Here is an 18080-nt window from a genome sequence, read left to right on the forward strand (position 1 = left end):
ATATATGTGTATACCACATATTTGATATAGTGCCTATGGAGGCCAGAAGAGGGCATCAAACCCCAGAGTCTGCAGCTCCAGATATTGTGAGCTGCCGTGTCAGGGTCCTCTGAAATGCAGCAAGTGTTAACTGGTGTGCTTTCTATCCAGCCTGCTTTGTTTTGCTTTAAAGTGGGAATTATTATACCTAGGTTACTTAGAGACAGAATAACAGAACAGGTATATGTATATGAAATATATACATTTTTATTTAAAATGCTTGATAACTTATAGATTATAAACTAAAATTATCACTGACCCTACACTCAAGGAATACCATTTACTCTGAGCCAATGATCTGTCAAACTTTTATTTACAGTACATGAATAAATTAAGAATACAAATATAAATAGGTTGATGACATACTTAGGAAAAAAACTCATCTTTTTATTGACTCATAATTTTTCTTTCTTCTTTATATCATACAACTCTTAAAATAGTGTTTATTCATTGTAGTGCACTCCACTGTGCTTTATGCTGTTGTTGTTTTCAGGACAGGGTCTTACTATGTAGCTCTGGCTGTCCTAGAACTCACTCTGTAGACAATGCTGGACTCAAGTCACAGAGATCCACCAGATAGGAAAAATATTGATAGAGCTGATTGATACAGAAAGCTATGTGTACTCCTTAAGTAACTGTTCTTGTGTCAAGTTCAGAACATTTTATTCAAGCTATATCCTCACATAAAATATATTAAAAAGTACATGTGCCTTCATATTGTACACAGTATCTTTATAGCAATAAAACATGTTAGTGACAAATCTTTAAGGATCATAAATTAGAATACTGGGCATCTACCTATTGAAGCACAATCAGGTACGAGAAGTAAAGATTCATTCTTACTACAAAATGGATGCTCTTAGAACACAAATTTATTATTTCATAGTTCCTGAGGTTTGAAGTTTTACCTGGAGTGGGGATGCCACAGAGCACATGTGGAAAGCGTGGGACAATTTATTAGCTCTCTTCTTCTACCATGTGGATTCCAGGGTTTGAACCCAGTTTGTCAGGCTTAGCAGTAAGTTCCTAGCAGTAAGTTCCTTTACTCATCGAACCCTTTCACTGGCCCCAAATCTATACAACTTAGTTTTTTAAAAAATTGTTTTATTCATAAACTAAAAATACAAGTGGCCCTTTACTGTTCAAACTGTATATAATCATCTCATTTGTTGTCAATTAAAACTAGAACACAACACTTAAATATACTGTACCTGGGGGAGGAATTTCTAGGTCAGTTGTCTGCTGGACATTGGTACGACCAGGTCTAGGATCAAAAGCAGGGACCAGTGCAGAAAACTGGCGCTTTAGCACATAGTCGTCATCCCAGGCTCTGCGGCGGCCTCCTTTGGTTTCATACTCTTCTTCTTCCTAGTACAAAGATTCCACACAGACTTACAGTTGAGGGAAATGACTCTTCCTAAATTGATTAGCCATCTACCAAATAAGTTACCTATATGTTAAGTAATTCTTTAACTGTTAAATTACATTTAATTATGTGTCTATTTTTATGTCTATGTGGAAGTCAGAGGACAACTTGTGGGAGTTGATTCTCTCCTTTGTACTTATACATCTCAAAGATCAAATTTGGGTTTGTCAGGCTTGGTGGCAAAAGCTTTAATCCACTGAGCCAAGTTACTGTCCTTTAGTTCTTTATAGGGACTGTACTTCCTTTATATGAACTGATTGCGAAAGAATAAAACAAGCTAATACAAATGTGTAAAAATACATGTTTCTCATACGTATAGTTTGGTGGTTAAAGAAATCCATACTATATGCAACCTGTATTTCCTAGTGTTGATATTACAATTTTGTAGTATATTACGAACCACTGGGGCAAAAAAAAAACTCGTCAAAAGGCACATGCAACCTTTTGTAGTACTTTGAGACTATTATTTTAAAATAAGTTTTTTCCTAATGCCAATTTAATTTCATTCTGAACTATTCATAAAAAGTAGATGAGTCACTTGTGAGGTGCCTTAAATTTCTATATGACAAACAGATGAAGCGTTGGTTGTTAAAAATCAAATGACATACATGCATACATACGCCTCTCAGTTTAAACACTTGACTGCTAGAAGTTTTTCTTTTTTTCTTTTTCTTTTTTTAACGATTTATTTCATGTATGTAAGTACACTGTTGCTGTCTTCAGACAACACCAGAAAAGGGCATCAGATCCCATTACAGATGGTTGTGAGCCACCATGTGGTGCTGGAATTTGAACTCGGGACCTTTGGAAAGAGAAGTCAGTGCTCTTAACCGCTGAGCCATCTCTCCAGCCCAAGGCAAGAGATTTCTTAATCAGGAAAAAAAAAAAAAAAAAAAAAAAAAGAGAGAGAGAGAAATAAAAGAAAGACTACTACTTCTTCTATGAGAAACAGCAGAATTACTACGACTACTATAAACCTCAGCTGTTCTCACATGCCTATGTGTACTCAGAGACCAAGATGAAGCAGTTTCAAGTAAGAAACTCCTGCTTGCATTGTAGCAGAGTAATCGTGGATTTTCTGTAAAGTGTAGGACCTAAGCATCAGGGGAAATTGTTTTCTGTAACTGACAGCCCCACCCCTACCCCTGTGGCAGAATGTAAACCGGTATGACAGGCTGGAGATACTTGGGATTACCTGTTCCCCAACAGGCCGGCTCCCTGCTCCAGAAGGGACCTGTGGGAGCTGGGAGGTGACGACATGGTGTGTTACGTCAGAGCGAGAGCCAGCTCGGCGTTGCAGGGAGGGACGTCTCAGAATCTAAGATTAAAAAAAAAAAACACCAAGAGACATATGTCTAATTATTTGATCTACACTCTTCAATCAGTCTAGCCCCCAAAAACTGTTACTTAAAAATCTCTTTTACACAGTCAGCTATTGGATGGATCACAGGGCCCCCAATTGAAAAAAAAAAAAAAAAATAACTCTTTTAGTTAGACAGTGGTGGAGCACTCCTTTAATCCCAGCACTCAGAAGGCTGAGGCAGGTGGATCTCAGGGTTCCAGGATAGTTAGGGCTATACAGAGAAACCCTGTCTAGAAGAACATAAAAACAAAAATGAATGAATGAATGAATGAATGAATGAATGAATGAATGAATATTAGGGGCTGGAGAGGTGGCTCAGAGGTTAAGAGCACTGACTGCTCTTCCAAAGGTCCTGAGTTCAAATCCCAGCACCCACATGGTGGTTCACAACCATCCATAATGAGATCTACCACCCTCTTCTGGAGTGTCCAAAGACAGCTATAGTGTACTTACATACAATAAATAGATAGATAAATAAATAAATAAAAGTTCCTTCATCGGTCATCTTCAGCAAAGATGGAGTATCTGGGGTTTTTAATTTGTCATGTATTAAATATTAACCTTCTCCATAAGAATATACCTAGGTTTTTTTTCTTTCTTCACTATAGTAGAGATTGAACGCAGAGCCTTGTATCTGCTAAATAAGTACACCACTGAGTTACACCTCCAGTCCTTTTAGTATAAACTTTATTCTGAGACCACATTTATTACATAGCCCAGTCTGGCCTGGATTTACTATGACTACCAGGCTGCCATAAAATCTGTGATCTTCCTGCTTCAGGCACAAAGTGCTGGGACTACAGTAGTATGTCATCAACATTTTTAAAAATATATACTATTTATTTTGTATGTGTGAGTACATATGTATGAACCTGGTGTATACATGGAGATCAGAGGACAAGCTGCATCGATCCAGTCTCTCTTTTCACTATGCGAGTCCCAGTTATTATTGAACTCAAGTCAGCAGGCATAGTGGCAATTGTTTTTACCCACCCATCACTCTTATGGGCCCCAGGCGTACACCATTAAATGATACATACTACAAAGCGTTTTTTAAAGCTCTTCATTTCACTAACTAAAATCTTTTGGCTTTTGTTTTGTTTTGTTTTGTTTTGTTGAGACAGGGTTTCTCTGTGTAGCCATGGCTGTCCTGGGACTCACTCTGTAGACCAGGCTGGCCTTGAACTCAGAAATCTGCCTGCCTCTGCCACCCAAGGACTGGGATTACAGGTGCGCGCCACCACGCCTGGCTGGCTCTATTTTATTTAAGACGCCGTTTTATGCAGCCCAGACTCCCCAGGCACTGAGGATGGCCTTGAATTTTTAATCTCCCTGTCTCTACTTCCCAATTGCTGGGATCACCAGAGATACCACCATGCCTGGCTTTTACTACCCTACATTAGTGAAGGGAATGGAAGAGTCTCTCTACCATAACCTCCTCGTATTCTTGGTCCTCCTGATTGTCATCTTCATTCTCATCGTCTTCCTCGTCAGGCTCAGGCAAATCCTCGTCATCATCTAGTTCAGCTAAGAGAGTACTGGCACGGCAGCTGTCGAGGAAATCTAGGACGAACAAAGCCAACAACCGCATTGTGAATACAATTAGCAAACGGCACAGCAAGGTCATCTTTGCATCTGGGGTTATACAAACCATAGGTAAATTCAAAAGGCTCCCGCATAAGTGACAGTTAATAATGCCACCTCTTTACCCTAACAACACACGTAACAACAACAACCATGGCAGAAGAAAATGGATGATCTCAAAGTATGTTTCAGTCAACAAAATCTATGAAAGGGCAACCATGAAGATGATATTTAAAACAAAACAAAACAATCCCACCTGCATTCTCTGAGTATTACAAGAAGTACAATTTGAAGTCATTTATTTTATCTCCAGATACCTGCTGAGCATATATTGTGTGCCCAGAACTGTTCCATCACATATACACCATTGAAAACAAAGCTAGAATGTCCAAATCTCTAAGAAACTGACAAAGGATTCAATAAACAAATAATATCTATAAACACTAGCTGCGAGACAAGACCTTTTGGAGACATACAAAATTAAAGCCAATCAAAAAGAATTAAGCTTAGACATGGCAAGTTATTTAATGATAATGACTACTTAAGAATAACATCTATTTGTTATGGAATAAGTATACAGTATCTTTTACATTATCCATATAATTCAATGCATAGCCAAGTTCTGTAATCTTGAATTCCCTTTATCTTCTTTCTTAGGATATCCCCCCTAGTGATGATGCATACCTGTGACACAAGCATTCAGTAGGCTGTAGCAGAAAAATCATGAGTTCAAAGCTAGCCTGAACTATACAGTAAAATTCTCTTTTAAAATATATAAAACAAACAAACAAACAAACAAACAAAGAGGGCTGGAGAGATGGCTCAGCAGTCAAGAGTAATGACTGCTCTTCCAGAGACCCTGAATTCAATACCCAGCAACATAGTGGCTCCCTACCATCTGCAATGGGATTCAACACCCTTCTGGTATGTCTGAAGAGAATAATAGCGTACAGTGTACTCGTATACATAAAATAAATAAATCTCTAAATATAATTAAAAAAAAAACAACGCATGGACAATCAAGAAGGTTCAATAGACACAGAGAAACCCTGTCTCAAAAAACCAAAAAAAAAAAAAAAAAAAAAGAAGGTTCAATGGGTCAAAAGTGCTTTCCACACAAGCCTGACAACATGAGTTCCATTCCCAGAGCCTACAAGAGAAGGGAAAATTTGTCTCCTGGAAGTTGTCCTCTGACTTCTACATGCAGACATCATATACTCATAAAGAAAGACAATATAGAATAATTTTAAAATATGTCAAGTTTATATTGTCCAAAATAAAGACATTAATAACAAGCTGTTCTTTATGAGAACAACAACAACAAAAAACCCAACAGAATAATGAGATTAAATAAGAGAAGTTTTCACTGGCTGTATAAGGGGAAACGCAATACTAGAACTAAACAAAGGTAAAAATACATTTTGATAAAGAACATCAGATTACCTATGCTTATTTAGCAACTTGAATTTTCAGACCTTTGAACAAAACGTCTTCTAATCAAAATTGAGAAGAGTCCTAATATTCTCCTTAATTGGTTTCAAAGGTAAGCATTTTAACACTGTGAAGTCAGTGTGTGTCCTATAGTTACCAGCAAATCCCAGCATACCTGGCAACAATGTGCAACATCAATGCCATGTTTTACAATTAATGGTCTCTGAATTTAATAAAATACATCTCTAGCATATGTGAGGGGCTATCCTACAACTTACAATAGCTCTCATGAACATACTATGGCTGTACACAGCATAAACATTACAGGGTTTTGGTTCAGGTTTTAAGGTATACTCTTAGCTTCCTATAATAAAAATTTCTGATATGTTACAATTCACTTAAGTTATTTCCCCCACATCCCTTTTGTTATTAGTATAGAAGAACAATAAAAGCTTTGAGAGCCAATGGTGGTACACACCTATAACCTTAGCTCTTGGGACTCTGCTGGCAGGAAGATCAAATATGCAAGGCTAGGGTGAACTACACAGTGAAATTCTATCCTGAACAAAGAAACAAACCAGAAACATTCCAAATTTCAAATATCTGAACGTGCCCCAGAACTGATTACGTCTCTCAAAAAAGAAACTTTACACTGCGTTAGGTTTATGCTCATGAAAGCTTTAGAGAGACTTATGTTACTCTCATCCTTCTAACTAGCAGTCTTCCATGGTCCGTCAGTGTCAGGCACAGAGAAGAGGGATTCCATCACCTAACACAGCCAACAGCCTCAACATTTTACTCCCTTTCACATGGCAAACTCACAGCCCTATTTAGATCACCGCAGTCCAGAACTAAAGTGAAAAGCTGGAGAGACGGCTCAACAGTTGAGAGCACTTGTTCTTGCCAAGGTCATGAGTTCAGTCCCCAGCAGTCATGCTGAGCAGGTCACAGTCACCTGTAACTCTAGTTTCTAGGGACCTGACGTCCTGTTCTGGATTCCAATACCCATATTCAGATGTGCATACATAAGCTCTTCTTTGAAAGTATCAAAAATATTTTTTTAAAAGAACAGAGGGCAGAAGATACAGTTCAAGGACAGAGGGTTCTCCTAACCTGTGAGTCCTGGGTTTGATTTCTAGTATTGCCAAAGGGGAGACAATAAACATGATCAAGGCTATGTGGTAAAAAAATAAAAAATATTTCAACTCATCTTGACAGGAAGACAACTGTTTTGGAAGTAATTACTTTAAAGAACAAACCTAAGGCGATCCACAGCAATACTAGGTTGTATATTTATGTTTATGAGAAAGAAAAAGTTGTAACTGTTAGACAAAGCGTATAACTTATCATGATCACCCTATAGTGGAATATTTGGCAGTAATTCCAAATGTTGTAGAAACACATCAAACAATGGGATATATTTTCAAATACACTGAGGAAAAGAAATAGCTAAAGGACACAATTCCCTTTAGCTTAAACAAGCAAACAAACCCCATACACACAGGTATGTACCTGATCAGGTTGGAAGGTAGGTACTCTACTTGTTTTATTAATTTTTTTTCTAAAAACCTGGGTCCTCAGTAGGACCGACAACCACACTAACCCCTGAGCCATCTTCCTAGCCCCTATAATCAGATAATTTTTTAATCTTCTCTACATCATGGAGTTTTTCCATTTTATACAAAGACATTATTTTATATAAAAGGTTGAAAATATATAAGGATGGACGTGGTGTGCAGACCTTTAATCCCAGCACTCAGGAGGCAGAGACAGGTGAATTTAAAGCCAGCCAGGTTTACATAGTGAGTTCTAAACCAGCTAAGGCTACAAAGTAAGACCTTACCTCAAATTCCATTCCTCATCAAGAATTCCAGGAAAAATGCACCATGTTAATGGATCCAGTTGGATGGATGGATTGTATAGTTAATAAACTTTGATCTGTAACTTACCATATAAGGAGTATTCTGCTTCCTGGCCTGTGTCACTCTCACTAGAGGTTGATGTGAGGCTGGTGGTTAAAGTATTACTTAATGATTGACCCACTGATAAAACTGTGGTTGCCGTAGCTACATTGCTGCTGCTCGTAACACTCGATGTTGACATTGTCACTGTTGATGTAGTACCAGGTGTGGTCAAATTAGGGAAACTCTGAGCACCCATAAGTGGAGAAGCTAAAAATAAAAATGAAGCAAATCAGTTAAATACGCAGTATTGAAGGAACCTTTAAAAAAAAAAAAATCAAGATAAAATATTTTTTTAATTTCATGAAACACATTAATAATGAAAACATTGAAAAGCAACAACTTTGGGAACCGAACTGAAAACCAACTAAAACTTACTGTTTTTAAAAACACAATTACTGCCGGGCGGTGGTGGTGCACGCCTTTAATCCCAGCACTTGGGAGGCAGAGGCAGGTGGATTTCTGAGTTCGAGGCCAGCCTGGTCTACAAAGTGAGTCCCAGGACAGCCAGGGCTACACAGAGAAACCCTGTCTTGAAAACAAAAAAAAAAAAAAAAAAAATAAAAAAAGAAAAAAGGAAAAAAAAAGTCCATAATTACCTTTTAAAGCCTAGCTTTTACAAAAAATAAGCAACAGGATTAATTTTATTGTAATTTTATGGGAATCACTTGGCCCCATTAGTAACTTAAAATTAGAGTTAGCTAGCGTTTGGAAGCTATAGTGAATACAGGGGCTGAGTGAGAGGCGTGCCGTGGGAACTAGTCAGCTAATCTGTCGTGTAGTTTTGTGTAGCCGTCTCTTATAAAATGCAAGCTAGTCTCAAGTCCTGAACTACTGTAGGTTCTTCAGACCCTGACTTCATAGTTCCCAAGTGCTGCATCTGAGAGGGCAGTCTGTCTGACGTGGCTAGCCTCAGCTCCCTCACAGGAAGTACTGGACCCCAGAAGGAAAGCTCACTTACTTGCGGTGCTCATCACGTTCCTCCCCAAAGTGTTAGTGTTGTTGTCACTGCTGCTTCGGCTTAGGTTCATGTTGTTGGTGGCATTAGTCCGTGCTATGTTTGCCACTCTCCTGACAAAGCTCTCCAAGCTAGATGTCTCTCTTGAGGACAGGTTAGGTACACTCGCACTGGAGCTCATAGGGGCCCCGGCTGCCAACAGAGAGCTCACCGACAGTCTGTTACTTGCCGAAGAGCTAAGGGGTCGTTGTGAAGCTGCTTCCTTATTGGTTAATTCAGATACCGAACTAACATCAGGAGAGCTAACGCTAACAATCCCCATGGATATCGCACTAGACTCCCCAGGAGCTCGAACAGAACTATCAGGGCCTAACTTCCTTTCCGCATTTTCACTTCCCGTTTCCGCTGTTAGGGTGCTGGTGCTTGCACTGGAAGATGACCCTACTTCTGTTTGAGGGACGTTTTCAGCAGATGAAAGAACAACAATTGGTTCATGGACATCAGCTCCTGAAACTATACTGTGTTCCATTACAATTTCTGATCTCCGTTCCGTTTTGGTCGAAGCCAAGCTGATGTCGCTGCTACTGGCCACGCTACACACAGAGCTGCTGCTCCCTTTTCTACTTGAGGAGCCTGCAGCAGCAGACGTCTTGTCTGGACAGTTGTTTTTCACCAAGCTGCTCCATGATTGCGTTGTGCCTGAAACAGTGGATGAAACAGGTTTGGGTGATGCCACTGTATCAGGGTCGTACCCTGGTGCAAGCTTGAGGTCAAATTTTCCTTCTGCGCCCATACGGTAAGAGTTTGAGCCACCAGCATCCCAGGTGACATCAATCCAGCCTGGAAAGGGACAGGAGTTTGTGAGACCCAGCAGAAAGCAGAGAGGAGCGTTAGACAGTAGCTCCACAAACGGGATCAGCGTTTCATGGCGCTGTACTTCCCTCAATTGCTAACCAACAGGTTTGCCAACTAAAAGACAAGTTTTGAACTCAGATTAATTAAAATATTATTTGATACTATTATTAGTCTATCTGAAGGTCTATACTATTTAATTCTCACATAATAATATTAAGTATGCATTATATACGATGTTTCTGGGATATCTCTAAAATTCTTCCTTTTATTAGATTTATCTCTGGACAGCCCAAGACTGGTAAATTTTTTTCTTTTATTCAAGACAGGGTTTCTCTGTGTGGCCCTGGCTGTTCTGGAGCTCACGCTGTAGACCAGGCTAGCCAACTCAGAAATCTGCCTGACACTGCCTCTCAAGTGTCACTACCACCAGGCCAACTAGTGATATATAAAAACATTAAAAACTGATTATTTACATGTATTCTGTTAAAAGGGGAAAAAAACACTTTTAAAAATTGATGCTGAGGGTGAAATCTAAGGCCTGACATATACAGGCATCTACCACTAAACTGCATTTCCAACTACAGAAACAATATTAGTTATAAAAGAAAAAACTGAGATTTCAACAAGTGAAAATTTTTGACCTGTTAAATGTGACTATATGATTATCAAATGTTTCTTCTTGAAAAAAGCACTAACCATTAATTTTAAAGGTTGGAATAAAATCTAAAAAATGACAGATAAGCATGCTTATGTCACTTACAGAAATTTTAGATTACTAGCTCAAATAAAATACTAAGTTGGCATTTCAATTGTCTTCTCAAAGTTTACTGGTTAGTTGATTTTATGGTTTAGTTTACTAGATTTGAGTACGCACAAAAACATCCTAGAAACAATTTAAAAGCAAGTTGAGTTCTTTGAGGATTTATATACTAAAGCTATTAACAAATTAAAAGATATTGGATCTATACTTACATATGAAAAATGTTAGTTTTTTGAAAGGGGTAATAAAATTACAAAACCCCCCAAAACTAGTTGCCTAAGAAGGAAGCTAATAGAAAGTTCAGTGTTACGTTAGTTAGAGGCTGACTCCCCAGGAAGAGACACACCAAGAGCTCTGACTTGGAAGTGCACTGAGCTCGTAGAGAGCGTAAGTAGCTGTAAGCATCCCTGAGCACTTGACACGCCGTTCATGACACACAGTAACGGGGCTCCGAGGAGCCCTGAGCCGCCTGCACTTATCTATTCATGAGTTATTTGAAAGGAAAACTGACTGCTGCAAATCTGCATAAGCTTAGATAGTATATGTATTGTAGATATAATATAAGCATATTATATATATTTTGTATTCGTATTTCTTGCTGAAATAACTTTTGAAGAACCAACATTTAACTTTCTCATTTGCTACACAGGAAGTATAAGAAAAGGTTCAAAAATACATCCCAGTATCAAATAAAGTTGAGACTTATATTGCATTGATAACAATATATACTCAAATTATCAATCTCTCTCTCTCCACACACACACACACACACACATATATATATATATATATACACACACATATGTATATGAATACTATTAAATATAAATATGTATGTTTTACCCAGAAGACAAGTTAATCATATTTTGCTTTGACCATTGAATAGATGAATTTAACAGAGTCCCTTTACAATCCTGTAGAATAAGTGGATAAACAGGTAGTTCCACCAACACAGAGACTCTTCAGAAGAGCAATGGGTATACCTGATGCCATGTGGGAATATACTAAAAAGTGCACCCCATTTATATTAGGTTTGAGAAAACTTTTAAAAGGTAAAACATTTATACCTAAATATAAAATATTCCTATGCTCCAAACATAGATAAAAAGATTCCTTATTGTGGGAAATGTATTTGAAAACTTAAAACTGACATGTTTAAAGCTAAAACTGAATTTCAACATTTGGAGGATCAGAGACATGTAAGAATCAAACCCAGGGCTTTACATACATAGAGCAAGCCATCTACCAACTGAGCCAAAGTCCCAGTCCCGTAATTTTTATTATAGCATTTTACATTTTTAATGCTCAGTATAATTGGTAAGAAAGAACTACTATGATTCAAGCAAATCACTTGCTACTAAGTAAACCCTTAAATGTTAAAAAGAAACAGCCAGGCAGCTAGAGTGGGAGTTAACAGTAGCTTATTATTTGGATAAGGACTTTTGCTAAAATCTATAGCACAAAGATTAAAATGAATTTACTTTCTTTGTACAATTGGCCCTACTACAGAACACAGTTTAAATTCCCTCCAGAGGCTGGTAGACTGTAATTGCCTACTAAGCGATTGGGAAACTATTCCTTATTCCTTGCTCTATAGAAAAATAACTGTGAACACGAATCCTTTCTCTTCTCTGTGTCTTTAGTACAGTAAAAAGGCATTGCCTAAATTCTAAAACTACCAAGAAATTCCTATCAGGAATTGGTGGTAACTTGAGAACAATACACAAAGGAAAACGAGAAGAAACGTATCTTGAAATACTTAATATTAGCTCCATAATCATGACAATATTAACAAATAGATTCTAGTCAAAATCCAAGATTTTGTTTTAACTATTTATTCTAAGTCAATGAGTTGTTACTTTTTAGAAAGGGTCTCAACCAAGAAGCTCTGGGTGGCCTGGAACCGTTGGGCTGGCCTCATACACTGAGATCCTGCCCCTGCCCCTGCCCCTGCCCCTGCCCCTGGGTGCTGAGATTTGCAGACAGATGCCACTACTTCCAGCTCTTTTCATTTTAATGTGCCGTCATTATCAGTTCTTCTAAAAATGTCTGCTATTATTTATACAATTTACACAGAATCCGAAGACAGAAGGAAGACACAGGGTTCAATACCAGGTTCTAACCATGACTCACCATTGTGGAGCTCGCCTGTGACTGTGCCTTCTCCCTGCGGGCTGCCATCCTGATCTCGCCACTTCCAATCAAGGCCCCTGATAACACGTGCTCCTGGAACCATGTACTTGAGGACCTGAGAGCGCACCAGGCGCCTCTGCCTTCTAAGATTAGCTTCTGCTTCTTTAGCTGCTTTCCCTGTGAGATCAGAATTAGAGAAATATAAATCAAGTCACTTTACTAAACAGTTGTAGAAAGCTGGGAAGGCCTCAAGTCCTTTCATTACCTAGTTGGTCTTCGCACACGCCATTCACAGTGCCATAGAGTTCAAAGCCGGAGAGCGAGAGGTAGTGCGTCTGTCCACTGGCGTTCTTCCCCATCTGCTTCAGCCTGACATGCCGCCACCCTTGCTTTTCATCCTTCGCTGGGTCAAGGGGCCATGTTGCAGTTGACCTGTAAATGCATTAGACAGAAAGTGTTTTAAAATGATTTTTTAAAAATTACATGAAAAAAGATAGTGCAAGAACATTTTTTATACAATAACAAACTTTAGAAAAAAGAGCATAGCCTTAATTGTCACTTAAAATTTGATTACAAAAAATAGAAAAACTAGTATTTCATGCCTTTAATCCCAGCACCCAGGAAACAGAGGCAGATAGAGATGGCTATAAATGCAAGGCCAGCCTGGAATACAGACTGAGTTCCAGACAGTCAAGGGCTACATAGTAAGACTTTATCTCCAAAAACAAACAAAACAAATTGTTTACGAACCTGAATAAAAAATTAAATATCAAATTTTAAAGATAATTAGTTTATTTACAGTGCCAAATGATTTGGTTAATGCAAAAGGATCCGGTTTAAAAGGAAAAGAAGTACTTTTAAAATGAAATTTCTTTGTAAATTCTTGACATTTTAAATGTATTAAAATTTTTAACTTTAAAACTTAAAAACTTTGCCCACTAATCCTAGGTTCTCTGAAGAGCAGTGAGAGCTCTTAACCTCTGAGCTATTCTTTCAGCTGCTAGTGTGTGTGGTGTGTGTGTGTGTAGTGTGTGTTGTGTGTGTGGTATGTGTGTGGTGGGTGTATGAGGTGTGTGTGTGGTGTGTGTGGTATGTTCATGGTGTGTGTGTGTGAGGTGTGTGTGGTGTGTGTGTATGGTATATGTGTTTGGTGTGTGTGGTGTGTGTGTGTGGTGTGTCTGAGCATGTACAAGGGAGCACCTGTCCAAGGACACATACCCGTTAAAGAACAACTTGTAGGAGTTGGCTTTCTGTCCACCATATAGATTCTGAGGCTCAAACTCAGGTTATCAGTCTGGCAACAAAAGATTTTACCCCACAGACCCTGACTGGCCTCCAATCTGGTTTTTTTTCATACTTTCAGTAAAGCCAGTATTTCAAACTTCCAATGTCTAAACTATATATCAAGTAATTTGTTTTTAGAAAAAGTATCTTATCTTAATATTAAAAAAAAAAACAACAACAACAACAACAGAGCTCTACAATATACAATCATAAAAAGAAACAAGGCTCTTTACTGATTTTCCCCAATTTTCAAAGACTCCTCAACTAACCCTGGTTCATTGAGACTGCAGTCATCAACATGGGTATACAAAGAAGTCCAGTTCTGTCCATCTTTGGATACCTGGAAAACCCAATTTCTCAGTGCAGACCTTCCATAGCCACGAGCATGACGAAGTGTGTATGCTGAAGGTATTACCCAGACACCCAGATCTATGGCAAACCAGGCATTTTTATCATCATTGCTGTGACAATTTAAAGCTGAATTATCTCGACTTAGTATGTCCTCCAAGCGGCCATAGGGCAGATTCCTTCCTTCTGATGATGTGACGACTACGAGTCCATAAGCTGCAGGATTTACCCATTCATACGCAGTTCTGCACAAAAATAAACAGTTTAAATTAAAACAAAAACAGAAAATGAGAAGAAATCAAGTAAAGGCAATCTGCATTTGTTCGTATTAGTTTTTAATTCCAAATTATAAACTGAGAACGGTCGTCCACTTCTTTAGCCAAGCATATGGAAAGCAACCAGAACCTCAAGATCACCCTTAGTTACTTAGCAAGCTGAGGGCAGCCTGTGGTATAATCTTAAATTTAACACATAAGATAAAGTTCCTTGCCAGACAGTGGTGGCGCACGCCTTTAATCCCAGCACTCGGGAGGTAGAGGCAGGCGGATTTCTGAGTTCGAGGCCTGGTCTACAAAGTGAGTTCCAGGACAGCCAGGGCTACACAGAGAAACCCTGTCTTGAAAAAACAAACAAAAAAGATAAAGTTCCTTAAGTAGAAGGATGTTCAGTGAACATCTAATCATTTTACTAATGAAACCTTTTCCCGTTAAGCACTGTAACTTTAGCTTAATGAAATTTAGCTTACTTTGCATTTGTTCCAATCCAGTAAATGATTCCATTCTCATCAAAGTCATGTTGGTGCCGGAATATAAAATTTTGGCCTTCTCTTAATTTTCGAACAAAAACAAATGAGGATCTGTCAAAGTCGTACCACTGCTTTGCCACCTAAATAAAATAAACACAGAAGACTTTCCTCTTAAGAACTCCACTTTAAACAACATTGAGCCACCCTTTCCAACCTTTTCCAAGTCAATTGTGTTATGACATAATCATCTAGCCAGGAGTTATTCACTTGAAGACTATACAAAACAATAAGGTGTCCCATAACCAAAGAGCCTCGCTATCAGAAACAGTTTGCTTGTGTCTGTTTGGTTTTGTTGCAGTGCTGGAGAAGCACCCCCAGGATTTTACATGTGCTACAACAGTATCAGTGAAACACACTTCCATCAGAGTATTTCTCACATACTTTAATAGAAAAATTGCCTTGTTTATAAAATGGCATCATTAAACATTTTCTATTATCACTGGTCTTCAAATACCTTTAAAGCTACATAATATTCAAATTGAGAAGTAACTGTCATAATTCTCTATTAAAATAAAAACTTGGGTGCAGTGATTCGGATGTGTAAATTATTGCTCTTTCTTTTTATTGATTTATTCATTTATTTATTTACTTATTTTAAACTCCAGATTTCATTCCTCTCCCAGTCCACCCGCCGACTGTTCCACATCCCATACCTCCTCCCTGCCCTCCTGCCACCACGAGGATGCCCTCACCCCCCATTCCCCAGCCCACCAGACCTCTAAACTCCCTGGGGCCTCCAGTCTCTTGAGGGTTAGGTGTGTTTTCTCTGTCTAAACCCAGACGCCGCAGTCCTCTGCTGTACATGTGTTGGGGGCCTCATATCAGCTGGTGTATGCTGCCTGGTTGGTGATCTAGTGTCTGTGAGATCTTAGGGGTCCAGGTTAATTGAGACTGCTGGTCCTCCCACATGGTGGCCCTCCTCCTCAGCTTTTCCCTAATTCAACCCCAGGGGACAGCAGCTTCCGTCCATTGATTGGGTGCAAATATCTGCATCTGACTCTTTCAGCTGCTTGTTGGATTTTCCAGAGTGCAGTCATGCTAGGTCCCTTCTTGTGAGCGCTCCACAGCCTCAATTGGGGCCTCCCCTTGAGCTGGAGCCCACTTTGGGCCTGTCATTGGACCTTCCTCTCCTCAGAAACTTACTGCTTTTTCAATACAACATTTTAAGATGGGAATGGTGGTCTGGTTCTGTAAGCCCAGCAGGAGGGAATGAAGGAGGAGGACCGGGGAGTTCAAAGACAACTCAGCTGCATCCTTAGCAAGTGCAGGACACCCTGGCTATAACACACGGTCTCCAAACAATGTAATGTTAATATTTTCTTGATTGAAAAAGATTGCCTACACCTGTAAGTAGCGATACCTTTATTGAATGGTACTAAGATTTTTGTCTACTATTTCAATATTAAATGACATTAATAAAAATCTTTATGTTGAGGGTGCTGTTAAGGCAAGTTCTCTTTTTTTTTTTTTTTCTTTTTTCTTTTGTTTTGTTTTTTGGGTTTTTTTTTTTTTTTTTTTTTTTTTTTCCGAGACAGAGTTTTTCTGTGTAGCCCTGGCTGTCCTGGAACTCACTCTGTAGACCAGGCTGGCCTCGAACTCAGAAATCTACCTGCCTCTGCCTCCCAAGTGCTGGGATTAAAGGCATGTGCCACCACATGTTTTCTAAAACAGATTTCTAAAAGTAGCATTACCATAACTCTGGATACACATTTATGTGACTTTCCTACAAAGGGTCAAAGTAATGGAGAAGGTGTATCTCACAAAGCCCTGCCACACGGAGCTCACCATTTTCAGCAGATACTGTTCCAGAGATTCAACTGTAGCTAAGGGCTCCATCTTCAGCATCCTGCCTGTCCGGTCTATTAATGAAGTTTCACCAGGTGCACGTTCCAACCGAAAGCGTAATCTTCTTGTAAGTATCTACACAAAAACCATCAACATTCTTCAGAGAAGACCTTGTTTTGTTAGCATTGTAAAAATTACTCACAAACATAAACACAAACAATTGAGATTTGTTATAATGTATAGCCACAATAAACCAGGATAAAACCAATGTGGTGGCATATCTGCAATATCAACAGTTGGGAGAATGAGGCAGGAGAATTGCCACAAGTTTGAGGGCAGCCTGGGTGACCTGCAAAACCTGGCCTCAAAGATAAGGAATTAAAACAATACATGTTTCTACGTGGCTTGTAAAAAAGTTCAATGACAGACATCAATTATAAGGAAACAAGTTAACTTGTTAGAATTTTCAAACTTTAAATATACATGCTTTAAGTAAAATTACAAAGTACTTTCTCAGATGAGCCAGGAGTGGTGGGACACTCCTTTAATCCTAGCGGTTGGGAGGCATAAGCACACCTGCACACTAGGTTCCACGACAGCCATACTGAGACCCTACTCCACCCCCCAAAGAATAAAAATAAATAAAGAGGGGGCTGGAGAGATGGCTCAGCAGTTAAGAGCACTGACTGCTCTTCCAGAGGTCCTGAGTTCAATTCCCAGCAACCACATGGTGGCTCACAACCATCTGTAATGGGATCTGATGCCCTCTTCCGGTGTGTCTGAAGACAGCTGCAGTGTACTTACATATAAATAAATAAATCTTAAAATAAACAAATAAATAAATGAAATGCTTTCACAGATATATATATATAGCTTGTAAGTCATAAATTAGTTAAATTACTTTAAGTATCTAATCGACTTATTACTTTGAAGCCACAACATATATAATGAACCTTTCATACATTTGTGAATCTATTTACTTACTGATGTGCGTGTGCGTGTGTGGGTGTTTAAGTGCACATCTATACAAGCAGTAATCAAGAGAACAGTCCACAGGCGCCAGCCTCTCCCTTCACCACCTTGGTTCTAAGAATCAGGCTTGGTAGCAAGTACTCACAGGCTGTAAAAGTCAGCTTTTGGGTTGTTATCTTTTTAAATATTCTTACACTTGATTTAGCTGGGGTAGAGTAGGAAATGTGGCAGTCAGAAAACAACTGTGGAAATCAGTTCTTTCCTTTAATCACGTGGGTGCTGGGGATCAGGCTTGGTTACAGATGCCGTTATCTGCCTGCCATCTCTCAAGTCCAGAAAGTTAGTTAACTGTCAGCTAACTTACATTACATAGACT

General features: G+C 38.9%; 1 protein-coding gene across 5 annotated transcripts in view; it reads right to left on the reverse strand.

Annotated features, from left to right (window-relative positions):
• The window catches only part of Hectd1 (HECT domain E3 ubiquitin protein ligase 1), an 86037-nt gene that overhangs the window by 16043 nt on the left and 51914 nt on the right, over window positions 1-18080 (reverse strand). For 2 of the 5 annotated variants that reach the window (XM_011244049.3, NM_144788.2), the window contains exons 20-29: window positions 16733-16867; window positions 14888-15027; window positions 14064-14387; window positions 12776-12942; window positions 12511-12687; window positions 8766-9602; window positions 7793-8014; window positions 4258-4391; window positions 2661-2783; window positions 1251-1407 (exon numbers count right to left, since the gene is read on the reverse strand). In XM_011244049.3, coding sequence (XP_011242351.1) covers window positions 1251-1407; window positions 2661-2783; window positions 4258-4391; window positions 7793-8014; window positions 8766-9602; window positions 12511-12687; window positions 12776-12942; window positions 14064-14387; window positions 14888-15027; window positions 16733-16867 — 2416 coding nt within the window. The remainder of the gene's footprint in view (window positions 1-1250; window positions 1408-2660; window positions 2784-4257; window positions 4392-7792; window positions 8015-8765; window positions 9603-12510; window positions 12688-12775; window positions 12943-14063; window positions 14388-14887; window positions 15028-16732; window positions 16868-18080) is intronic. The other 3 variants (XM_017315008.2, XM_011244051.3, XM_011244050.3) reach the window with 3 other exon arrangements.

This window comes from Mus musculus, chromosome 12 (assembly GCF_000001635.26).
Source record: "Mus musculus strain C57BL/6J chromosome 12, GRCm38.p6 C57BL/6J".
NCBI lineage: Eukaryota > Metazoa > Chordata > Mammalia > Rodentia > Muridae > Mus > Mus musculus.